The sequence below is a fragment of the Salmo salar genome, chromosome ssa14 (assembly GCF_905237065.1).
Source record: "Salmo salar chromosome ssa14, Ssal_v3.1, whole genome shotgun sequence".
NCBI classification, from domain to species: Eukaryota; Metazoa; Chordata; class Actinopteri; order Salmoniformes; family Salmonidae; genus Salmo; species Salmo salar.
In genome coordinates, this window is record NC_059455.1 from 8,308,535 (window position 1) to 8,335,111 (window position 26,577).

The window sequence follows — 26,577 nt, forward strand, 5'->3', positions numbered from 1 at the left end:
AATATTATCTAGTGTCAAACGCATAGAATTCTGTTACCAGTCACAAATAAAGTTGGATTAAATGTAGTCGGCAAAGACATGGACTGTTCCAGTGTCATTACATTTAGTTAGTCTAATGCCTCACAGGGACCTAGGTAATTCATTTTCTACTACTACAGTAGCTGATGCAGTATATGTTACCTACCACAGGTCCTCGAGGTGATCCTGGGCTGGATGGAAGATCTGGATCGGGCCCTGACGGATTCCCTGGATCTGGAGGACATCCCGGCCCCAGAGGTCACACATATGTACAGACACGCCTTAAACACATGGGCGTGCGCACACACAGACGCACACTCATGCACACTCACAAGTACAATATATACTGTAAAACACAATGATGATAAAGGTGATAATGATGATGCTGATATACAGTATAAGGATTATTATGCTGTGTGTTTCTGGGCAGGGTCGGATGGCCGTGATGGGGATAAAGGCCATAGAGGTGTACCAGGCCCTGTGGGGGACAATGGAACCCCAGGCCCTTCTGGACCAGCACCTATCACAGACTTATATGGGCTCCCAGGGGACCCTGGAAAGCTTGGTGAGCACCATAGAGACTCTGCGATCAATTCAATCAAACCCACAATGCAGTATTTATGCCGTTTGTGTAAAAAGCTACTTCTACTACTACAATGAGGTATACTCAGCTCACCGGTACAGTGGGCAGATGTTTCCAGTTGTCAGAGTGCAAATACATAAGGACACTGTGCAAAAAAATACTATGACAGGTTCCATTTGAATCACGGACCAAAACATGTAATCAAATATTGTGAGTAATATGGTCATTTAATGTGGATTATCTGTTGTACAATAGGTCTGCTTGGTTTTTCTGGTGCAAGAGGAGACCCTGGATATCCTGGACCAAAAGGCATTGATGGGAGGGATGGTGACCCAGGAAAACATGGGCCTAGAGGTGTGTGCACGCGCGCGAGCGTGTGAAAAGGACATGTCCTGCTTTGTGGTGGTGACTGTTTTGATTGGGTTATTTTGCCTAAAAACCATTAGGCCTACCTATACAGTGGGGGAAAAAAGTATTTGATCCCCTGCTGATTTTGTACGTTTGCCCACTTCCAAAAAAATAATCAGTCTATAATTTTAATGGTAGGTTTAAATGAACAGTGAGAGACAGAATAACAACAACAAAAATCCAGAAAAACGCATGTCAAAAATGTTATAAAATGATTTCCATTTTAATGAGGGAAATAAGTATTTGACCCCTCTGCAAAACATGACTTAGTACTTGGTGGCAAATCCCTTGTTGGCAATCACAGAGGTCAGACGTTTCTTGTAGTTGGCCACCAGGTTTGCACACATCTCAGGAGGGATTTTGTCCCACTCCTCTTTGCAGATCTTCTCCAAGTCATTAAGGTTTCGAGGCTCGAGTTTGGCAACTCGAACCTTCAGCTCCCTCCACAGATTTTCTATGGGATTAAGGTCTGGAGACTGGCTAGGCCACTCCAGGACCTTAATGTGCTTCTTCTTGAGCTACTCCTTTGTTGCCTTGGCCGTGTGTTTTGGGTCATTGTCATGATGGAATACCCATCCACGACCCATTTTCAATGCCCTGGCTGAGGGAAGGAGGTTCTCACCCAAGATTTGACAGTACATGGCCCCGTCAAATGATGCGGTGAAGTTGTCCTGTCCCCTTAGCAGAAAAACACCCCCAAAGCATAATGTTTCCACCTCCATGTTTGATGGTGGAGATGGTGTTCTTGGGGTCATAGGCAGCATTCCTCCTCCTCCAAACACGGCGAGTTGAGTTGATGCCAAAGAGCTCCATTTTGGTCTCATCTGACCACAACACTTTCACCAGTTGTCCTCTGAATCATTCAGATGTTCATTGGCAAAATTCAGACGGGCATGTATATGTATTCTTGAGCAGGGGGACCTTGCGGGCGTTGCAGGATTTCAGTCCTTCACGGCGTAGTGTGTTACCAATTGTTTTCTTGGTGACAATGGTCCCAGCTGCCTTGAGATCATTGACAAGATCCTCCCGTGTAGTTCTGGGCTGATTCCTTACCGTTCTCATAATCATTGCAACCCCACGAGGTGAGATCTTGCATGGAGCCCCAGGCCGAGGGATATTGACAGTTCTTTTGTGTTTCTTCCATTTGCGAATAATCACACCAAATGTTGTCACCTTCTCACCAAGCTGCTTGGCAATGGTCTTGTAGCCCATTCCAGCCTTACAATCTTGTCCCTGACATCCTTGGAGAGCTCTTTGGTCTTGGCCATGGTGGAGAGTTTGGAATCTGATTGATTGCGTCTGTGAACATGTGTCTTTTTTACAGGTAACAAGCTGCGGTTAGGAGCACTCCCTTTAAGAGTGTGCTCCTAATCTCAGCTCGTTACCTGTATAAAAGACACCTGGGAGCCAGACATTTTTCTGATTGAGAGGGGGTCAAATACTAATTTCCCTCATTAAAATGCAAATCAATTTATAACATTTTTGACATGCGTTTTTTAAAATATTTTTGTTGTTATTCTGTCTCTCACTGTTCAAATAAACCTACCATTAAAATTATAGACTGATCCTTTCTTTGTCAGTGGGCAAACATACAAAATCAGCAGGGGATCAAATACTTTTTTCCTCCACTGTATATGCACTACCGTTCTAAAGATTGGGGTTATTTAGAAATGTCCTTGTTTTTGAAAGAAAAGCTTTAAAAAAATAGTCCATTAAATAACATCAGATTGATCAGAAATACAGTGTAGACATTGTTAATATGGAATATCTACATAGGCGTACAGAGACCCATTATCAGCAACCATCACTCCTGTGTTCCAATGGCACGTTGTGTTAGCTAATCCAAGTTTATCATTTTAAAAGGCTTATTGATCATTAGAAAACGTATTTGCAATCATGTTAGCACAACTGAAAACTGTTGTGCTGATTTAACTTCCCTGGGCTAGGTACCTAGTCAACAGCCAGTGGAATCGCATGGCGCGAAATACAAATACCTCAAAAATGCTATAACCTCAATTTCTCAAACATATAAATTTTTTACACCATTTTAAAGACAAGACTCTCGTTAATCTAACCACATTGTCCGATTTCAAAAAGGCTTTACAGCGAAAGCAAAACATTAGATTATGTCAGGAGAGTACCTTGCCAAAAATAATCACACAGCCATTTTCAAAGCAAGCATATATGTCACAAAAACCAAAACCACAGTTAAATGCAGCACTAACCTTTGATGATCTTCATCAGATGACACTCCTAGGACATTATGTTATACAATACATGCATGTTTTGTTCAATCAAGTTCATATTTATATCAAAAACCAGCTTTTTACATTAGCATGTGATGTTCAGAACTAGCATACCCACCGCAAACTTCCGGTGAATTTACTAAATTACTCACGATTAACGTTCACAAAATACATAACAATTATTTTAAGAATTATAGATACAGAACTCCTTTATGCAATCGCGGTGTCAGATTTTAAAATAGCTTTTCGGCGAAAGTACATTTTGCAATATTCTGAGTACATAGCCCGGCCATCACGGCTAGCTAATTTGACACCCACCAAGTTTGGCCCTCACCAAACTCAGATTTACTATAAGAAAAATTGGATTACCTTTGCTGTTCTTCGTCAGAATGCACTCCCAGGACTTCTACTTCAACAACAACATGTTGTTTTGGTTCCAAATAATCCATAGTTATATCCAAATAGCTCCGTTTTGTTCGTGCGTTCAAGTCACTATCCGAAGGGTGACGCGCGAGCGCATTTCGTGACAAAAAATATCAAAATATTCCATTACCGTACTTCGAAGCATGTCAAAATTTTAAAAAAAATAAAAAAATGTATGATATTTTTCTTGTAAAATAGCGATAATATTCCAACCGGGCGACGTTGTATTCATTCAAAGGCTGAAAGAAAAAATTTGAGAATTCTCATGAACGCGCATCTCCAGTGTCACTGTTCCCAGCCTGACCACTAACAAATACTCCTGCTGTTCTTCTCCCAGAGACAGGAGACACGTCATTCCACTTTCTGGCACCTTCTGAGAGCCAATGGAAGCCTTAGAAAATGTCACGTTACAGCAGAGATGCTGTATTTTCGATAGAGATGCAACAGAAGGATAACAAATGGTCAGACAGGGCACTTCCTGTATGGAATCTTCTCAGGTTGTGGCCTGCCATATGAGTTCTGTTATACTAACAGACACCATTCAAACAGTTTTAGAAACTTTAGAGTGTTTTCTATCCAAATCTACAAATTATATGCATATTCTCGTTTCTGGGCAAGAGTAGTAACCAGTTTAAATCGAGTACGTTTTTTATCCGGCCGTGCAAATACTGCCCCCTAGCCCCAACAATTTAAAGAAGCAATAAAACTGTCCTTCTTTAGACTAGTTGAGTATCTGGAGCATCAGCATTTGTAGGTTCGAATACAGGCTCAAAATGGCCAGAAACAAAAAACTTTCTAATGAAACTCGTCAGTCTATTCTTGTTCTGAGAAATGAAGCTATTCTGGGATGCTGGCCTTCTAGGCAGAGTTCCTCTGTCCAGTGTCTGTGTTATTTTGCCCATCTTAATATTTTATTTTCATTCGCCAGTCTGAGATATGGCTTTTTCTTCTTTCTTTACAACACTGCCTAGGAGGCCAGCATCCCTGAGTCGCCTTTTCACTGTTGACGTTGAGACTGGGGTTTTGCAGGTGCTATTTCATGAAGCTGCCAGTTGTGGACTTGTGAGGCGTCTGTTTCTCAAACTAGACACTCTAATGTACTTGTCCTCTTGCTCAGTTGTGCACCGGGGCCTCCCACTCCTCTTTCTATTGTGGTTAGAGCCAGTTCACACTGTTCTGTGAAGGGAGTAGTACACTACGAGATCTTCAGTTTCTTGGCAATTTCTCGAATGGAATAGCCTTCATTTCTCAGAACAAGAATAGACTGACGAGTTTCAGAAGAAAGTTATTTATTTCTGGTCATTTTGAGCCTGTAATCAAACCCACAAATGCTGATGCTCCAGATACTCAACTAGTCTAAAGAAGGCCAGTTGTATTGCTTCTTTAATCAGGACAACAGTTTTCAGCTGTGCTAACATAATTGCAAAAGGCTTTTCTAATGATCAATTAGCCTTTTAAAATGATAGACTTGGATTAGCTAACACAACGTGCCATTGGAACACAGGAGTGATGGCTGCTGATAATGGTCCTCTGTACGCATATGTAGATATTCCATAGAAATCTGCCATTTCCAGCTACAGCAGTCATTTACAACATTAGCAATGTCTACACTGTATTTCTGATCAATTTTATATTATTTTAATGGACAAAAAGTGTGCTTTTCTTTCAAAAACAAGGACATTTCTAAGTGACCCCAAACTTTTGAAAGGTAGTGTATGTATGTATGTATGTATGTATGTATGTATGTATGTATGTATGTGTGTGTGTGTGTGTGTGTGTGTGTGTGTGTGTGTGTGTGTGTGTGTGTGTGTGTGTGTGTGTGTGTGTGTGTGTGTGTGTGTGTGTGTATGTATAAGGGTGTTAAGCATCACCAGTGGCTCTGCATGTGAGGAGAGGATATTCTCCACTGCTGGCCGGCTCTCCAGGCACCATAGAATGAGCCTGAAGCCACAGACTGGCCAAACTCGTGTTTCTGAAAATGCTTTCAAAAAATGAATTCAAAGGCAAGAATAAGTCATTTTTCATTGAATTTGTATTTAATTCTAAAAGTAAGTCACAGCCTATATGCGCAATTTATGGACTATAATGATTTAATACAACGAAAATGTTATTTAAATGATGGGCATTTTATGTCCCTACCAGCCTATTATATCGCACTAAACAAATGCTTCACAATGTATTTTTTTGTAGGCTATAGCCTTGAAATAATTGAAATAATATAGCCTAAATAATAATTTTTGGTTCCTTAGGCTCCGTCTGGTTTCTGACCTATTTAGAGTGTTTATATGCTGTAATATGACATGTAGCCTATTTGAAATGATGTTTGCTTCTTACATTCACCTTTTCATGTGTATTCGAATACTTGTCATTCAAATCCATATGGTTTGGTTTCAATACTTAAAAACCAGTTGGTAGGTCCAGGTAGTCACAAAAATAGACAGATGTTGGTTAAATTGTGATTTTAATGAGTGGAGCGAATTTGGAGAGGGACTTTTTTCCCCCCCTGTGAGCACGGAGTGGTTTTTAGCAGAGAGTAGGAAAGGACATGGAGCACCAGAGCGGTGAGCAGGATTTCCAACCGCTCAACTCCACTCACATGCTCTGCTCTCAATGATATCACCAGACCTTTACAGTAGAGGTTAATTTATATTGGCTCAACTGAGGACAAAGGTAATGAGTTATATGTACACTGCACAATCATTCTTCTACTTTTGCATGCCTTTGATCCATATGATAAGCTGTTTGCAGGATGAAGTAAGGAGACACGTGTGGAGCCTGGGCATAGTTTTAGATTTGATTGAATAATTGATCTATTTTATTTTATAATTAAAAGTAGTAGGCTGCTCCAGTCGGAGACAACATTGCATACATTAAATATTATCGAGGGTAAAAACAGGATAAAGTCTGAAGGCTTATTTCCATTGTGAACAAGATGGCAGGTGGGCAAGATTGAAATTGCACACGCTGTTCACACAATGTAATACATTTTAAAAACGCACTAAATTAAAAAATATTTATAACATAATCAATAGTACAGCGGTGCCCAGAGGTAAAGCAAAGTTCAGCATTACAGACACACACTCAACCTCCTGTATGTAGACTCAGCACAAGGAGCGGCACGCTATCAATCAAGGTGGTAGTCACTCTATCGATCAAGGAGCAAGTGGGAGTGGTAACTGTCCGGAACCTGATTTTCAGAAGTCAGAACCATCAACAAGAGTTCACACAGAGTTCAGCTATACTACATGCTAATGAACACACCGGAACCATAAAGTACAAGAACCGAGTTTAACCGGATACATTTCAAGGGTAAAATTTTGTTAAATAATAATTTAAAATTAGCTTAATAATCTTAAGAATTACTTAAGATGAATAAATCACACTGCTGATACCAGTGGTTAAACAAAGTAGAAGGATGACTGTGCAATGTGCACTTAACTCATTATTACCTTTCTCCTGAAAAATAGAAAAGGACATTTTCTAAATAAAATGTGTGTGCTTGCTTGTCTTGGTATATTTATACTTGTGAAATAAATGTTAGTGGGGTTAAACAACATTTGCTGTGGAAGTGGCAATGACTGCAGTAGTCATTTAATTGGTAGTGACTTCAGTAGTAGTAGTTGTAATAGTAGTAACTGTTTTAGTATGATTTCTAACAAGAGTATGTCAGATTTCTAGAGTTTTTTAAAACATTTAGCAAGGACACTAATGACGTATGTACGTTAGGTCCCCCAGGTGATCGTGGAGCCGATGACCTATATTCAGTAGGAGGACCAGGCCCATCTGGACCCAGGGGAGATATTGGGAGCATGGGTTTACCAGGCAACTAACACACACACACAATGACACACACACTCACAGATGTGCACGCACACACACACTCACTCACACACAATCACAACAAAAGGTATTCTTGTATGCTTGGCATACTGCATCGCATACCAGCTTATGATATCATACTGAAAATGGTTCAAATGAATTAAAAGCCAATTCATTATTTTCTTACTGTTCTTATTGAGTTGTGTCTATGTGATCTCTTAGGTCCCCATGGAATAAAGGGAGTTCTGGGTTACCATGGAGGCCTGGGACAAGATGGTAGACCCGGTCCATACGGGCCTAAAGGAACTAAAGGAGAGCCCAGTTATGCTCAACCAGGCCGCCTAGGACCACCTGGACAAAAGGTGTGTTCAACAAACAGAACCACAGTCTATTACCAGCAATGTAAATCACTGCCACTGTGCAACACAATACTGTAAAACTACAGATACCATTTAAACACCAAGGTGACTGTTACCTGGCTCTGATAACACCCTTCTCTCTCTCTGTCTCTTCTCTTTCTCTTTCTCTCCCCCTTCCTCCCGCCTTCTCTTTAGGGCGAGCCAGCCTTGTCTAACAGCCATGGTTCCAAGGGAGAGAGAGGCTCTCCTGGTTGCGCAGGTCGTCCAGGCTCCCAAGGGCCCACTGGAGCCAATGGAGACCCAGGACATCATGGACATCATGGTTACTACCACTGAAATACTAGTAATGATAGTTATGATAGATGATCATGAGGATGATGTTTTCTTTCTTTCCATCTTTCTTTCTGTGATCCAGGACCCCTAGGTCCTGCAGGGCCACCTGGTACCGATGGTCCTCCAGGCCCCCCAGGACCCACTCCGTCATATGGAGCTCCAGGTCAGAACATCACTAAGGTTTATTCAGGAAATACTGTATATCAATGAAAATAAAGTATGTGTATATTTTTATGTCTCTATGACTTGTGTGTATATGTTTTTGGGGTGTCTGACCATATCCTCTTTCATAGGACAACCAGGGTTACCTGGCCCTCCTGGTCCCTGTGGTCCTAAAGGTAACCAGGGGAGCGATGGCATTCCTGGACCTGCTGGTCAGAAGGGAGAGACATGTAAGACAGACACCTTGACTTCAACTTGCGTTGTGTTTATATCTATACTTCTTGCCCCATGCATATGTAATAATTTGACATTTTGTGGATATAATATATCTTCTGTGCTCTCTCTAGTGATTGTGGGGTTGACTCCTGGCCTACGTGGAGAGAATGGACAGCCAGGTGAGTCTCAGACTGATGACATCATTCCTATACCTTCAGACATGTACCACTGGCTCAACATTGGATTTGTTATCGGCTAAACTCATGTTATTAATTAGAATTGGTTCTGTAATATACTTGATTTAAGTTATTATCGGTTCCGTTCATGGCTAAAATGGTTTGTTTTCTGTTTCCCTATAGGTCCAAAGGGAGATGTGGGTTTTCCTGGCCCCACCATTTTGGGGCCCCCAGGGTTTACTGGAGACCAAGGCATTGAAGGACCCCAAGGTCCTCGTGGTGAGCCGGGGCTTGGAGCCGTTTGTCTCAAAGGGCTGAAAGGAAACACTGGTCCTCATGGCAGACCTGGAAGCCCTGGTGAGGACGCGCTGTTCTTCGTGGCTTTGAACACTAACTCTGTCACTGATTAGCTCCATACCTGAATCTAATTGAAACCGTGTCAGTTGTGCTGACACAAACTCTCCCCTTGAATCAAATTCAACCTCTATCCTTGACTCTGTAGGCCTATAGTCTATAGGCCGGATTCCCAGACACAGATTAAGCCTACTTCTGGACAGTACAGAGAATGAAGTGCTTCTCAGTCAATGACTAGGTTCAGACTCATTATGAACAACTGTCCCTGATTCACTCACACTATTGGTTAGTTTTAACTCACTCATTCAAACTCTTCAAACTCTTATTCCTCCTGACTAACCAAAACTCAATAGTTATGACTTAGTAAGTCAAACTCTATCTCTGACTCTAACTCAACCTCTCCCTTATTCCCACCGGCCCTGAATGCTGCTCTACCAAAACTTGCCTCTGACTGAAATTATGACACATTTTGCGTCTTTCTGTCTGCAGGGCAACAGGGTCCACGGGGACAGCCAGGGTCTGGAGGTTATGGATATAAAGGGGACAGGGGAGACACAGGCTCTCCAGGGGGCAGAGGCTTTGACGGGCCCAGAGGGGACCCAGGGCTTCCAGGGCCATGGGTGAGTCACTCCATTGAAGAGTACAAGACCAACTAAATGTTGTTTACGTTTTGGAATATCCCTTGAACACTGGAAAATATAGGTGTTATAAGTAATTATATGTATAATTTGAAGTCTTGAATTAGTGCTTGAATTGCTTTCTACCCCCTAGGGACCAAGAGCCATCCCTGGACCTCCAGGACCAATAGGTGACCCAGGTCACCCTGGACCCCCAGGATTCCCCGGTAATCTTATTACATCGACAGCAATCCTCTGCATTGTAATTTTTTATTTACAAAAACAAATCTGTCATTACACCATAGTATTGAGTGTGGCCAGGAGTTTATCCTGACCATGAAGAACTCTGGGTTCTAGTTCTAAGGCAAAGAGTTTCCCCTAGTAAGGTCACATGCTCTGGAAAAACTCCTGTGCCTCCTGTTAATGTGTGCCATGTGTTGTAGCCATCAAAACGTCATCCCTAGGTTTTTTAGTTATGACAAGCTAGATAGTGTGTGATGTGTGTGTAGGAAATGTGTTTGGTTTGTTTCAATTGAGATATTTTGACCACAAGTCTGATACCACTATGATGACACCAAATGTGTTTGATGGATCCTTTTGGCCTTCTTCTAATGCATCTTAAGGGGAAAGTAATCCAAAAAGTAATTTGATTAAGTTACTGAGTTTGTGTAATCCAAAAGTTATGATTACTGATTACAATTTTGGACGTGTGCTTGTAACTGTGAAGTATTACATTTTGAAAGTAACCTTACCCAACCATGTGTGTGGTGCAGTTGGTGATTGAGTGTATCTTGATGAACTGTGTTGTTTTAGGTGAGACGGGTGATCCTAGTTATAACCCCGGCACGAAAGGACCAAATGGGGCCAAAGGCTGGCCAGGACCACCAGGTCAATATTTAACACTCAACATTAAACACTAACAACTCAACATTTAACACTGAAATCTGTACATTTAACACTGAAAATTCAACACTGAAAACCCTGGGTCAATATTGAATTCATCAACGCATCCTAACTCTCAACGGTATCTTGAGCAGAATTTATTCTCAAGTGGTTAGTCAAAAACGAATCAAAGGTTTTTTTCATGCACATCTACAGGTCGTCCAGGACTTGACGTGTCTGGACAAGTGAGATTCCATCAAGGGGATCCAGGCCGACTTGGTCACCCCGGGAACCAAGGATTTCCAGGTCCAATTGGGCCGCCAGGACGGCCAGGATTTGCAGGTTCAGTATCCTTTTATCATCTACAACTACAAGCCACATGGTCAGGCCAACCATGATTCACTTCAACCAAATATCATATTCTTTCTTACTAATGAAAATGTCTATGGGAAGGAGTGAATGCAACCTATGCCATGTCTTAGCCTGTGGTGACTGGCATGCTAACATTAGCACAATGGGTCTCAATAGCTCTTACTTTAGCTTTGGCTAACTAAATTGCTTGCCAAAAACAAGTTTTCCCTCTCACTGCCAGGCCCCACAGGCCCTAAGGGTCAGCATGGACACAGCCCTCCAGGCCTGCCTGGGTTCCCTGGACGCAAGGGAGACAAGGGATCACCAGGACGGACAGGTATTTATATAAATGTGTGTGGCAGTGATCTTGTTGAACATGAGGCGAACAGTTGGAAAACATGTCTTTTATCTAAGTGTTTTTGCTCTGGCAGGGCCGGTGGGCTACCAAGGGTCTCCGGGTCAGAAGGGTTCTCGTGGCCCGTGGGGCTCCAGCACGGCAGGCCTGGCTGACAGTTTCCTGCTGGCCCGACACAGCCAGACGATCAGAGTGCCTGACTGCCCCAGAGGTACCACCCTCATCTACTCTGGATACTCTCTGCTCTTCATCAATGGCAATGAGAGAGCCCACGGACAAGACCTAGGTAAAGAGCATGGAGACACACATTAATACTAATGAGGCACACACACACACTGCTCAACACAAAACACTCACCAAACGCAGAGCGGTTGTATTCATAGGTTGCACCGCCGTCACTCGGCGGTGCCATTGGTCTGAATGTTCTCAAGCTGACCTCTGCCAGCGGCGCAACAGTGGTGCTCTAAAGTCATGATAAGCCCAGTCATTCTGGGCAGAGTGTCTAAATTACACTATAGTGCCTGGAAATACAATGACATTGCTAAAGTAGTCAAATATTTAGTAGGAAGCAGCATTATCATGTTATCAAATTTACTTTAGACAGATGACAATGTTGTCATTAGCTAGCAAAGTTTGTAAAATTTTTAAAGGCTAGCGATGCTAGGGATGACAAAATGTTTTACTACTAATTATTTGCCTCCTTTTGAATGTCATTGTATTTCCAAGCCAAGATTTTGATGAAATCTTCATTAGCGCTCATAGACGATGTATTGAATAGAATGCTCAGTCGGGCATCAGCCAAAAACGAAAGTTCAAAACAATATTGTGACGAAACATGCAACCCATGAATAGGTGTAAGTTAACAATATGGTGAAATTCTTACAAAGCATATCAAAAGGCAGTGTGGGGCTAATACCATGTTGGTTAATACCTAACTCATCCAATCATCTCAGATCTAGAGGGTACAGGTCGATTTGGGATTGAGCAAATTAGTTTCTAAAACTGTCATGTTAACTCGGTGCTCTTACTTTTCCTGTTAATTTGACATTGTCTGTCTTTGATGACCTCACCACTGTCCCCCCCAGGCTCCATGGGCAGCTGCCTACCACGTTTCTCCACCATGCCCTTCCTGTTCTGTGACACGGACAACACCTGTCGCTACGCCGCCCGCAACGACTACTCCTATTGGCTGTCGACGGAGAAGCCCATGCCGCGCAGCATGGACCTAATCAGAGGAGATGAGATAGGGAGCTACATCAGCAGGTACACAGCCCTGGGAGGAGGGACACACACACACACACATGCACGCACGCAAGCAGTCACACGTGCGCAGTCACACGTGCAAGCTTACACACACATACTTGCAGGCTAATAAAATACAGGGTTTCTACAGTTTGCACTCTTTATTTTGGAACACATTTTAACATGTTGCACAGAAATGACTCTACGCTACACTTGTTGGTGGTATGTGATTTAGGTGTTCAGTGTGTGAGGGCAGCTCCAATGCCATCGCCATCCACAGCCAGACCACCCAGACCCCAGACTGTCCTCGTGACTGGGAATCCCTCTGGACTGGATACTCCTTTGTCATGGTAACAACCTGCTCCATATGTTATATCGAGATACTGTTTAATATCTGTACCTGCAGTGCCTTCAGAAAGCATCCATGCCACTTGACTTATTCAACATTTTGTTGTGTTACAGCCTGAATTCAAAACAGATTAAATCATTATTTTTCTCTCACCCATCTACACACAATACCCCATAATGACAAAGTGAAATCACGTTTTTAGAAATGTTTGCACATTTATTGAAAATGAAATACATAAATATACATTTACATAAATATTCACACCCCTGAGTCAATACTTTGTAGAAGCACCTTTGACGGCGATTACAGCTTTGAGTCGCCTTGGGTATTGTCTGTATCAGCTTTGCACATCTGGATTTGTGGTTGAATGATATTGATATGAATGATAATGCTGCAAATTAAACATCATAGTAGGAGCATAATGTTGCACACTCCATTGTGACATAATTCAAAACTCAGTGTAACTTACTCTACTTTACCTTCTCTATACTTCTCTCCTCCTCATCTTCTGCCCCATCCTGCCCTTCATCGTGTCATCTCTATCCTCTGTCCCTTTCTCCTCATCTCTGCTTGTTTTCTATACTCCTCTCCTCCTTTCCATACCCCCATTGCTCCTCCTCTCTCTTCTTCCCAGCAAACGGGTGCGGGTGCTGAGGGGTCGGGGCAGCCGCTAGTCTCCCCAGGCTCGTGCCTGGAACACTTCCGCCAGGTCCCCTTCATCGAGTGCCACGGCCGGGGAACCTGCAACTACTTCCCAGACTCCTACAGCTACTGGCTGGCCTCACTCGACCCGAATCGCATGTTCAGGTTAGAATCATCACATCAGAGATCGATTCAGTGTCTATACAATACGATCAGTGGTGTAGTAAAAGAAATGCATAGAAGATATAGGGAGCGTTACTTTATTCACCGCGAACGGTGATTAGCGTTTAGCCACCATTTTTTTTCCCACTGTATACAATACTATACTGTTCAAATCAAGCTTTATTTTGAGTGCTCTTTTTTAGCTTTGCTTTTCAGTAGTAGTTCAGTTTTTATTGTTATTCTTTCGTTTTTTTATCCTCTTATGTTTGTTGTGTAGTAAATATTTCTGTTTTTATTTTCATTGTTCTCGTTCGTTTTATCCTGTCATGCAGATTGTGTTGCATTCCATGTCTGAAGTATGTTGTATAAATAAAGCTTGATTTGACTTGACTTGGCCACATACGGGGATGTTTTCTTTTCAATGCCTGTACAGCATTGTCTTTTATCAACTAGTTATTTATGTTTTGTGACAGTGTTAAATATCATTCTAATACTTTTAGGGTAGTTTAGGTAATTCTGCCTCTATAGGTTCTGTCTGGCCTTACCTATACACCATACTAAACTCCTCTTCTTTGATCTCATCCCTTGCAGTAAGCCTGTGCCCCAGACTGTGAAGGGACGTCTTCTAGAGAATGTCATCAGTCGCTGCCGCGTCTGCAGGAAACCCTATTGAACATTGCCAGGGGCCGGAACAAGAGTTGGGTAAATTACCATCGAGAGGAGGGTCTAAGGAGATTGACTGGCCTATGGGGATGACAGGTAGTGTAGGTCAGTGGTCAGTAGCACTTTATTTTATGGTACTGTTTCCACTATTATTTAATAGGAGTTTATTTGCTAACAACAGGTACTTTCTGGTATTTTCTTCAAGAATTCCCAACACTTTGTAACTACCTGGTATTGAATGGTGCTTAGTAGTGCTTGTTTTAATGAATCCCAAATAAGTAATGCATATGTTATTGATGTGAAATGACCATAACATTACCTTGTTATTTTCTATACTGTAAAATAAAGTGCTACCCTCACTCCGGATGTGGAGCGGTTTTGATTGTTTTTGTGCGCGATCACCTTGTCCTCAGCCATCAGCCATGTTTCTAAGGAACTGTGTGGTTAGAGTATGTCTGAAAGAACACCTCATTATAAAGACATTACAATATGATTATTATCCCATTATTGTTAAAATCCCATCAAAGTAACGGTTCATTTTGCACTGACTGAGGCTGTATGCAGGGTAATACACTACCACCACAGGCCACCACACATGGTATCCAACAGACCTTGGTTCAAATAGCATTGGTTTTCTTTGAAATGACTTTAGCTGAGAGTGGTAGAGCCTGCCTGGACTGCCAGATGGCAGGGTTTGCACTTTTGGGACTATTCCATCAGTTCGATTTTACCAGACAAGCTCAATTAAGTTTTTTGAAACTGTCTAATACTATTTTAACCCATGTCTGGTACCAAGTCCAACATACATGGCTGACCAGAGAGACTACTCATTACCTCCATATGGGGGTATTCAGACAGTAGCTTGATTGGTGTGGTTAATGACACAGGAAATATACTTGACTTCATAACACTGTCATTCAGACTGACATAAAATATGTAATTCAGACTGAGATAATTACAGTATGTCGTTAAAGCTAGAATCCTTAATTGAAACCATAACAAAGCGGTCACCCCAGCTCTGTTTTGGTAAAAAGCTGAGGGATGGGCCTGGATAAATGTAACCACTCTCAAATGAATAGACAGAGCTATGGATGCATCACTGATATCAACATTCTAGTTTTAGCCATATTTTGAAGCTATACACTCATAGAAGTAAAGGTGCCTGGAAGAACCTTTTTGGGGTTCTAAAAATTGCCACACTGTTGGAACCTTTCCCGTTCAAAAAGGTTCCTTGAGGAACCCTTGTGTATGTTTTCAAACCGGAACCTTTTTGTGATGGAGGGGTTCTATTTTTTCCCCCCTTTTTAATCACATATTGTAGAGGTGGCAGCCTAACAGAACATTGAAGACGTGGCTTACTGGAAGTGTGGCTTTCAGGTACTTCTTTCAGACCATCGGTTGGAGTAAATGTCATTCCTGTTCAGGTTAAGTTTGTACACTGCGACAAAAAAGTCCTTGAATATTTATGCATATTACATATTCTAATAATAACATTGCTTATTTAGTACAGTAATAAAGTGCTAACTAACCCGCATTTGGCGTCTTTTTGTTTTCATGTGATGTTTTATCAACTGTACTTGATCATCAGTGTTTAATCATAGCAATTAAATTGTGGAGCTATGGACTCATCCTAGTACTTTGAAGTATATTTTCAAGCACAAATAGACTCAGCTATGACAACGCTGTAGGCAGGGGTATCCAGTACTATAGTAGACAGTTCCTGCTACTTACACGGGTGGGCAACTCCAGTCCTCGAGGGCCTGATTTGTGTCACACTTTTTCTCCATCCATAGCAAACACAGTTGATTAATCAAATTGCATTCCAAATTGAAGATGACACCAATCAGGCCCTCGGGGACTGGAATTGCCCACCCCTGTAAACTACAATGTAATTCCAAAACGCTGGAAAGCCCATTGGTGGATTTAATTCCAGACTTCCTGAAAGCGAATCACAAGACAACTTTCAAACGCAAACAAGGGAAATGCGGTGGGATGCAGTGGTGATTGAAAGCAATGAGGAATAAACTTCCCTTGCCGACTACTCTGCCAATCAACGCCCAATCCTTGAAGGGGAAATTGGACGAGCTGACGGCTAACCTGTGCTACCTGCATGAGTACCGGGACACCTACATCCTGGCAATCACTAAGAGCTGGCTGTATCATCGGGTGAATAACAGCGAAGTGGAGCCAGCTGGTTTCACTATGATCAGACAGGAGTGAGACCCTACTACTAGTGGAAAACGTCACGGTGGTGGTGTCTGTTTACGTATCAGGGACCAGACTGTCTGTGTCCCTACAATCCTATTTACCTGCCCTGTGAGTTCCCACAATTGTTTTGCAACTATAGATGTCTGGACTAGGTGTTACGTTCGTCTGAAGGATGAGACCAAGGTGCAGCGTGGCAGGCGAACATTTTATCTTTATTTAAATGAACACCGTCAAAACAACAAAAGACAAAAACGAACTTAAAGTTCTGCAGGCTTCAAAGCAGCTATACAAAACAAGATCCCACAAAATCACAGAGGGAAAAAGCTGCCTAAATATGATCCCCAATCAGAGACAATGAAAGACAGCTGCCTCTGATTGGGAACCATATCAGGCCAACATAGAAATAAAAAAACATAGATTTACATAATCTTGAATACCCACCCAAATCACACCCTGACCTAACCAAATAGAGAAATAAAAAGGCTCTCTACAGTCAGGGCGTGACAGTACCCCCCCCAACGGTGCGGACTCCAGCCGCAAAACCTGACTCAATAGGGGAGGGTCCGGATGGGCATCTAGCCTTGGCTCCGGTGCAGGACGTAGACCCCGCTCTGCTTGCAGATCCACAGACCGCCGCCGGAGACTCTGGACCGCAGACCGCCGCCGGAGACTCTGGACCGCAGAAAGCCTTTTTAGAGAGCCTTTTTATTTCTCTATTTGGTTAGGTCAGGGTGTGATTTGGGTGGGCATTCTACCTTATGTATTTCTATGTTGGCCTGATATGGTTCCCAATCAGAGGCAGCTGTCTTTCATTGTCTCTGATTGGGGATCACATTTAGGCAGCCTTTTCCCACTGGGTTTTTGTATAGCTACTGAAGCCTGCAGAACTTTACGTTCGTTTCTTTTGTATTTTGTTGTTTTGACGTGTTCATTTTAATAAAGGAAAAAATGTTCGCCTACCATGCTGCACCTTGGTCTCATCCTTCAGACGAACGTAACACTAGGCATATATTGTCATTGAGGGATGAAATGAGTAGCCTATGAATACATCAAAATAACTTTCTTTTATTTAATTCGTAACCTGTTGTAGAAAAGCAATTGTACACTCGAGGTTGTGCTGATCTACGTTACTCTGCTCCTCCTCGTACTAAACCTATGACCACTGCACAGACATGCTAAAAAAGTTGTTTAACAAGCCCTCTCGTGTACAATTGCTTTATTACATACCGTACATCCTAAAGCAAACACAGCCAAAGCTTCAAATATAAAGGATGGTTTATTGTACATGGAACTGTTATGCTTGAACGTTAACAAAACACTTTGTTTAGAATATCTACATAAGTACAGCAATTGCACTGAAGTAGATATTCTAAACAAAGTGTTTTGATCTAAAATGATTTTCATTGGTCTATGATATTGGTTGCGTTGAAGACATGGCTCATTTGTTTTATTGATCTCAGTATGTCAATGTCAGAGTGGCTTGTCATTTGTGTGGTGTAAAAAAATATTATTGTTTCCAGTCATGTAAAATGACATAGAATTGCAGGAAATTATTTTAGAAAGGCCATTTTTTTCTTGGACCCGCAAACCCCTCAGCCCCTGGTCTTCAGGACTGAGCCCCAAGTGTTATGAAACTGTATTGTGTGTGTGTATATAGCATATTTTGTGTTTGGTTAGTTTAAATTGAAATGTATATGTTTTTCAGGTCTTTTGCCATTTCAACAAGTATGTTTGATAATGTGTTACTTAGTTAAGCGCTTCAACAAAGGTGCTCTCACAAAAAACATGTGATTTTTGCATTTACACAATTTTTTATTACTCTGGTTGCATGATGCCAAATAAACATTCACTTGGAGATAGATTTCTGTACATTTCCTGGATTTAGGTCTTTGGTCTAAATGCAATACAAATATAAGCCCTAACCCATCTCTGCTTACTTGGTGTTGTTGTGTAACGTCTCTCCTTGTAATGTCTTTTTTCTCCTTGTCATGCTGTCAGGGTACAGTAGTATTTATGAGTCGGTCAATAGGTCCCCAAGGTCCACTGAAGCCCATTCACCCCTGTGGAATGACTTTGATCCGAGGCTGCAGGACCATCTTCAATAATTTTTATGGCCAATCACAACAGCTGGCAATAATAATAATTCATTTAATTTGAAAAGCACTTTTCTCACACTCATTTATTTTAATAATAATTATATATGTATATATATATTTTTTAATAATAATTAAAACAATCAAAAACACAGAACATAGAACACAGACAACAAACAAAGTTATATACAGGCGTCGTCAGATCCGGTGGACTGGAGAACAGAATTTCTGAACAGCATGGTCTTGAGGTATGCCTTAAAGGAGAACATAGACTCCGCAGTCCTAATAGTATCTGGAAGTGTGTTCGACAGCCGCAGAGCCGTGCAACTGAAAGCTCTGTCACCCATAGTTTTTAGCCTGCTGTGGTGCTGCTGTGGGGAGACAGACCTAGAGGAGCGAAGGGTGCGGTGCTGGGCAGGAGGGTAGAATGAGGTCAGACAGGTACTTGGGTCCAGAGTTGTGGATAGCTTGGTAGGTGTGAACCAGGATTTTGTAGTTGATGAGTGAGCATATGGGCAGCCAGCGGAGGTTGAACAGCACTGGAGCGATGTGCTCATGGGGGACGTGTGGGTGAGGTCACATGCAACAGAGTTCTGGACATATTGTAGCCTGTTTAGGCACTTGGCAGATGCGCCACCATAAAGGGTGTTACAATAGTCCAGACGGAATGAAATAAAGGCGTGATTGAGTCGCTCAGCTGCAGTTGTGATGGCATAGGCCGTAACCTGGGAATGTTCCGTAGATGGAAAAATTAGACTTTGGTCACACTCTTGATGTGGGCTACAAACGAGAGCTGACTGTCAAATATCACACCCAGGTTGCGAACCTCAGGGGAGGACCTTGACACCACCCATATTTAGGCTGTAGCTGTTGACTTAGTTATGATGGTGCGACTGCCAATCAGGACGACCTCTGTCTTTGCAGTTTAACTGCAGGAAACTCAACTGCATCCACACTTTGATGTCCTGCAGGCAGCTGACCAGGAGTGCAGTAGCATTGGCAGTGTCTGTGTTTGTGAAGACATACAGCTAAGCGTCGTCAGCATAGCTTAGAGAAGTGGGTATACACAAATTTTGCCAAAACGTTTCCAAACAGTCCACCCGGAAAAGGAAAGGCGCGCTTGTGTGAAAAGTTATATCAACCCTATATTGGTCTTTCACATTCAGGCCAACCCAAGATGTACTGTGCAAGTAGGCTAATATTAGGCCTACTATTGAAACAGATAAATTTGTCTGTCAACTGAGCCCGAAATTCACAGGTTTAAATTTTTTTCCAGTTTTGTTCTCAAAGTCACTTTTTTAACAGAAAAACAACAGAATTATATAGCCTCGTTATTGTTGTTTTATTGTGTTACTTATATTCGATTTTTTTTACAATTGTCTTAACCAACAATGCAGTTCAAGAAATAGAGTTAAGGGCTTGTAACTAAGCAATTCACAGTAAGATTGTATTCGGGCGCATGTGACAAATACAATTTGATTGGATTTGATTTGATAGGCTAGACAGATGTAGCTATCTAGCTAGCTGATATTTCTCTGTCAAATCACAGTTATGCCAATTTAGCAAGACGTATCAGTGTCTGGAATGTGTTTCATGAGACTCTAGTTCTAAAACACCTTGCAACCAAAGTAGCTTGCAACTCAAAGTTTGATCATGTCATGTAAAGGCATGTTACCGTGGAAACGATATCAACGACTGTGAGTTGAATGCCAGGCCTTCATTCAGCCCAGCTGTCAACACAATTAAGTGAAAATGCCCGAGAAGCCGGTGTTTGGAGAATACATTGGCACGGGTGTTAGGCCCGAGACGAAGTCCCGACACAAATCTAGGGTTGCTACCCAAGCCAGTTGGTCGTTCGTTCTATCAGTTTGTTGCTAGAGATGGGACCCAGTCATTGTCTTTTTGTTCTGTATCTATGGGCGTGACCCAGTCGTTCATTCTAAATGTTACATTGCCATACAGGCTGGCAACGTTGTTATCCCTATCTTGCTTGCTAGCTAGCCAACTACGGGTAATTTACAGTCACGTCAAACAGTGCAGCCAGAGTAACAACAGTAGCTGCATTTGCATTTGTTTAAGCTGTTTTCTGGTGACATTTATTTGGACACATCCATAACAATGAGCTAATGAGGCACGATTTTGCCTGGCATAGAACTTTGGGAAGGGGAATGAAATGGGCGTAAGGATAGTTGTGTTACCATCTGATGGAGGGAGACCAGTGACGAAGTCCAGGGATATACGGGACCAGGGGCAGTGAGGAACAGGGAGTGGTTGAAGGAGGCCAGCTGGAGCTTGCCGCAGGGTCTTATTCTGAGCACACACAGTGCAGTCGGCGACGAACACGGAGACGTCGGGAACCATGGTGGGCCACCAAAAATGTCGTCGTACAAAGGCCAGGGTCCGACCGGAGCCAGGATGGCAGGCCAGTCTGGAGGAATGAGCCCATTCCAGGACCGAGGAACGGGCAGAGTCCGGGACAACATCCGGTTAGCCGGGCCTCACGGACCTGATTCTCTATACCCCAAATTGCGGCCGCTAGACAAGAGATAGGGAGGATGGTCTCGTGGGTCCGACGTGTAGCAGCGGGGCTATAGAGGCTTGAGAGTGCATCAGGCTTCCCATTCTTGGACCCTGGGCGGTAGGAGATGGTAAAGTTGAACCGAGTGAATAGCAGGGCTCATCGAGCTTTCCTAGAGTTGAGGCACTTGACGGTGCGGAGATATTCCAGGCTCTTGTGATCAGTCCACATTATGAAGGGATGTTCCGTCCCCTCTAACCAGTGCCTCCACTCCTCCAACGCCATCTTCACTATGAGGAGTTTTAGATTTCCCACATCGTAGTTCCTCTCAGCGGGGTTAAGACGATGGGAAAGCAAAGCGCAGGGATGCAGCTTTTGGTCCTGGGCAGAATTCTGGGACAGGATGGCCCCCACTTCGATGTCCAAGGCGTCAACCTCCACCACGAACTGACGGGACGGGTCCGGATGGATTAAGATGGGAGCTGTACTAAACCGATGATTGAGGTCCGAGAATACCCGGTCAGCTGCTGGAGACCATGTGAACGAAACCTTGGGAGAGGTGAGTGCTGAGAGGGGGAAAGCCAGGGTGCTGTAACCCCGGATGAAGCGGCGGTAGAAATGAGAAAACCCCAGGAAACATTGCAGCTGCACACTGGATGTGGGTTGAGGCCAATCCATCACAGCTCTCACCTTGTCAGAGTCCATCTGAATATTTCCAGCAGCAATGATGTACCCTAGGAAGGAGATGGTGGAGCAATGGAATTCACACTTTTCTGCTTTAATAAAAAGCTGGTTCTCCAGAAGATGCTGAAGGATCTGTTATACGTGAATGACGTGTTCTTGAGCTGAATGGGGAAAAAAGAAGATGTCGTCAAGGTAGACAAACACGAACCGGTTCAACATGTCACGGAGCACGTCGTTGACCAAGGCCTGGAACACTGAGGGAGTGTTGGTCAGTCCAAATGTCATAACAAGGTACCAAAACCACGGGTGCATGAGAGGATTCAATGAGCAGGAACTGCTCATTACCTAACACTCTCAGGTTAATGGGATTCATATTGTGGGTGACTCTGCCAATAGAGTGCCCATCCAGCGCTTTGATGTCCATGGGAATGGAGAGGGGTTGTGTGGGGATTCCCAGCTCCGACACCAAGGTAGAGTCCATAAAGCTCTCATCGGCCCCAGAGTCAATGAGCACCCGGAGAGATTTGGTCTGGTCACCCCACAACAGGATGGCATGGAGAGGGGTACAAGTAATGGGGGACTCCCAGTACGGCTCACCAGCGTACTCGTACCTACTTGATGAGCCTGGTCTTTTAATTGACAGGTAGATATGTAATGTCCTGATGTTCCACAATACAGACAGCTCTTGGTGCTCAGTCTGCATAAGTGTTGAGCACTTTCCCTCCTACGTTCCTGTAGCCGCTCATCGATCGGAATGGTCAAGGCTATGGGAGAGTTGAGATCCATGGGAAGCTCCCGGGCTGCGAGCTCATCTTTAACCACCTCCGATAATCCATGCAGGAACATGTCAAACAGAGCTCCAGGGTTCCAGGCAAATCTACTCTGTCATACTACGGAAGTCTTGACGCAGTTGCAGTAGCTTACGAGCAGCCTCTCTCCTGGACAAAGGAGAATCGAACACCTTTCTTACCTCCACTACAAACTCCTCCAGACTGAGGCAAACGATGGATTGTTGCTCCCACACCGCTGTAGCCCAGGCGAGAGCCCTCCCAGACATCAGCATTGTCAAGTACGCTATCCTCAAGCGATCCGAGGGAAACAAAGAGGGCTGCAGATCAAAGATGAGAGAACACTGGGAAAGAAACACCCGGCAGGATCCTGGATCTCCAGCGTAGTGCTCCGGAGGAGGTAAGCGGCTTTCTCGGGAAACCAGGTAGCAGGGTAACTGACAGTCTGGGGGGTTACTGTTGTGGCTTGCTGCTCAGTAGATAACTCACGGAATTGCTCCAGCAACGCAGTGAATGCGTGGTCATCGCAATCCTCTAAGGTCTGGAGTCTTTCCATAAGACTCCTTGGACAGAGACAGCGTTGCAGAGCTGGTCCGAGTCTCCTGGGTCAGTCATGGCCAGTTCGTACTATCACGACTCAGGATATGACCCAGATGCAGACCCAGCAGGCGGATGGTTCAATTCTCAGAATCTATTATGACATGGGGGCAGGCAAAGGGCAGGTCGAGGGCAGGCAGAGTTTTGTAACCAGGTCATAATCAGGCAGGTACAGAATGGCATGCAGGTTCAGAGTCAGGGCAAGCAGAAAGGTCAGAACCGGAAAGGCTAGAAACAGAAACTAGAGAGCAGGGAAAAACAGGAAATACACTGCGACGACCTGACAAAATAAAACGAATTGGCAACAGGCCAGCAGGAAACTAAGGTATAAGTACATGGGGGAAAATGGGAGACACCTGGTGGGGGGTGAAGACAAGCACAAGACAAGTGCAACAGATCAGGGTGTGACAGACATTGATTCTAAGCAATGTTGTGCTACTCTTTTTATTGACTTGGCAAAAGCTTTTGATACCGTAGACAGACCATTCCATTCTTGTGGGTTGGCTAAGGAGTACTGGTGTCTGAGGGGTGTTTGGCCTGGTTTGCTAACTACCTCTCTCAAAGAGTGCAGTGTATAAAGTCAGAACATCTGCTGTCTCAGCCACTGCTTGTCACCTAGGGTGTACCACATCACTCGATCCTAGGCCCCATGCTCTTCTCAAATTACATCAACAGCATAGCTCAGGCAGTAGGAAGCTCTCTCATCCATTTATATGCAGATGATACAGTCTTATACTCAGCTGCCCCCTCCCCAGATTTTGTGGTAAATGCTCTACAGCAAAGCTTTCTTAGTATCCAAAAAGTTTTCTCTGCCCTTAACCTTGTTCTGAACACATCCAAAACAAAGGTCATGTGGTTCGGTAAGAAGAACCCCCCCCCCACCACCACCACCACCACCATTATTACCTCTGAGGGTTTAGAGCTTGAGGTAGTCACCTCATACAAGTACTTGGGAGTACGGCTAGACGGTACACTGTCCTTCTCTCAGCACATATCCAAGCTGCAGGCTAAGGTTAAATGTAGACTTGGTTTCCTCTATCGTAATCACTCCTCTTTCTCCCCAGCTGCCAAACTAACGCTGATTCAGATGACCACCCTTGTTAGATTATGGAGACGTAATTTATAGATCGGCAGGTAAGGGTGCTCTTGAGCAACTAGATGTTCTTTACCATTCAGCCATCAGATTTGGCCCAAATGCTCCTTATAGGACATATCACTGCACTCTATACTTCTCTGTAAACTGGCCATCTCTGTTGAAAACTGACCCACTGGTTGATGCTTATTTATAAAACCCTCTTAGGCCTCACTCCCACCTATCTGAGATAACTACTGCAACCCTCATTCTCCACATACAACACCCGTTCTGCCAGTCACATTCTGTTAAAGGTCCCCAAAGCATACACATCCCTGGGTTGTTCCTCTTTTCAGTTCGCTGCAGCTAGCGACTGGAACGAGCTGCAAAAAACACTCAAAGTGGACAGTTTTATCTCCATCTCTACATTCAAAGACTCAATCATGGACACTCTTACTGACACTTTTGGCTGCTTCGCATGATGTATTGTTGTCTGTACCTTTTTAGGCCTTCGTGTTCAAAGTTGCTATCAGCAAAGTCAGAGCAAGTAGGAAGGGGGAGTCAAGTGTGAGTGTTAGTTTATGAAAGGCAAGTTTAAAAAAAAAAATTGCTTAGATTTTTTTATTACACTTGAGAAGGTTACACATCACTTTGGTTGCAGGGAAACCACCTTTATAGCTTACTATGAGAACAGAAGGGTATCCTACGAAGCAGGTTTGAGGAGTTAGCGAGGTAACTTTGGTCAACTCTAAGTTCAACTTGGGTTAACTGGTCATACGAGAGTGGCTCACCTTTTAGCCAGGTCAATTTTTATGGAAACGAATCCTTCAGAACTAACCTGCTCCAGGGAAAGCTCTCACGGCTATCTCCACTCACCCCGAATGAAATGACTGAGCCTGTCACGTTCCTCGTATTCTCCCTCATCGGAAGATATGTCGAAATCACTCGATGACCAATACGCAGCAGGTTGACTGTTCCACATCATATTTATTTTAGATGGAAACGACAAAACAAAATAAACACGCAGAGGAGAAAGGTGACAGTTTCACAGGTGAAACGAAACACAGTGCAAAATTACAATTACCCACAAAAATCAAACAAACACACCCCACTATATGGGACTCTCAATCAAAGGCAGATAGACAACACCTGCCTTCAACTGAGAGTCCCAACCCCAATTAACCAAACAAACATACACTCACTAAACTCCACATAGAAATACCTAACCTAGAACCTACCCCAACACTCACAACCCCACTATACCATAACCAAACATAACTGCCACGTCCTGACCAAATATAATACAAAAAAACCTAAGTATATGGTCAGGACGTGACATTACCCCCCCCTAAAGGTGCATACACTGAATGCACAAAACCAACAGAAAAAAACAAAACAAAAAAAAACAACACACAATTAACCTCCTAACTAAAGGGAGGGAAGGGAGGGTGGCTGCCGTCAACGACGGCACAGTGCTACACCCCCCCTCCCCAACCCACCTCTATTGGAGGTGGCTCCGGTTCTGGCCTACTGTCCAACAGACCGTAGACAGACCTGTTGGGCTTAGGACAGTAGGCAGACTTCTTTGGTTCTGGTTCGTGGGCCGACTCCGTCGGTCCCAGGCTGTAAGCAGACTCCTTCGGTTCTGGGTTGTAGGCAGAAACATCACAGTCATAGTTAATCAACTTTATTTTAGAATTGTGACCAGACCTCACCCGGTTCTGGGTCACAGGCAGCTCCCCTCAGTCCCGGGTCGCAAGAGGTTGTCGGATACTCTGGTCCGCACCCGGTGTCGGATCCTCTGGGCCGCACCCGGTGTCGGATCCTCCGACGGCCCTGACCCAGGATTCACCAGGCTGGGGAGACATGATGGATGCCTGGCCCTGGGCACAGGCACAGGACTCACCAGGCTGGGGAGACCCACTGAAGGCCTGGTCCTGGGAGGTGGCACAGGATGAACCAGGATGGGGAGACCCACTGGAGGCCTGGTCCGAGGAGGTGGCACAGGACGGACCAGGATGGGGAGACCCACTGGAGGCCTGGTCCTGGGAGGTGGCACAGGATGAACCAGGATGGGGAGACCCACTGAAGGCCTGGTCCTGGGAGGTGGCACAGGATGAACCAGGATGGGGAGACCCACTGAAGGCCTGGTCCTGGGAGGTGGCACAGGATGAACCAGGATGGGGAGACCCACTGGAGGCCTGGTCCGAGGAGGTGGCACAGGACGGACCAGGATGGGGAGACCCACTGGAGGCCT

At 43.9% G+C, this 26,577-nt stretch overlaps 1 protein-coding gene across 2 annotated transcripts in view; it reads left to right on the plus strand.

Moving 5' to 3' along the window:
- The window catches only part of LOC106568707 (collagen alpha-3(IV) chain), a 72,915-nt gene extending 58,189 nt beyond the window's left edge, over window positions 1–14,726 (plus strand). For both annotated transcript variants that reach the window (XM_014139282.2, XM_014139281.2), the window contains 20 exons: window positions 190–276; window positions 449–583; window positions 857–955; window positions 7,405–7,500; window positions 7,720–7,859; window positions 8,052–8,178; window positions 8,272–8,352; window positions 8,483–8,581; window positions 8,699–8,746; window positions 8,927–9,100; window positions 9,587–9,717; window positions 9,869–9,941; window positions 10,528–10,602; window positions 10,813–10,938; window positions 11,189–11,284; window positions 11,379–11,588; window positions 12,388–12,565; window positions 12,780–12,894; window positions 13,528–13,700; window positions 14,289–14,726. In XM_014139282.2, coding sequence (XP_013994757.2) covers window positions 190–276; window positions 449–583; window positions 857–955; window positions 7,405–7,500; window positions 7,720–7,859; window positions 8,052–8,178; window positions 8,272–8,352; window positions 8,483–8,581; window positions 8,699–8,746; window positions 8,927–9,100; window positions 9,587–9,717; window positions 9,869–9,941; window positions 10,528–10,602; window positions 10,813–10,938; window positions 11,189–11,284; window positions 11,379–11,588; window positions 12,388–12,565; window positions 12,780–12,894; window positions 13,528–13,700; window positions 14,289–14,370 — 2,345 coding nt within the window. In that variant the 3' untranslated portion in view covers window positions 14,371–14,726. The remainder of the gene's footprint in view (window positions 1–189; window positions 277–448; window positions 584–856; window positions 956–7,404; window positions 7,501–7,719; window positions 7,860–8,051; window positions 8,179–8,271; window positions 8,353–8,482; window positions 8,582–8,698; window positions 8,747–8,926; window positions 9,101–9,586; window positions 9,718–9,868; window positions 9,942–10,527; window positions 10,603–10,812; window positions 10,939–11,188; window positions 11,285–11,378; window positions 11,589–12,387; window positions 12,566–12,779; window positions 12,895–13,527; window positions 13,701–14,288) is intronic.
- Window positions 14,727–26,577: the final 11,851 nt, after the last annotated feature.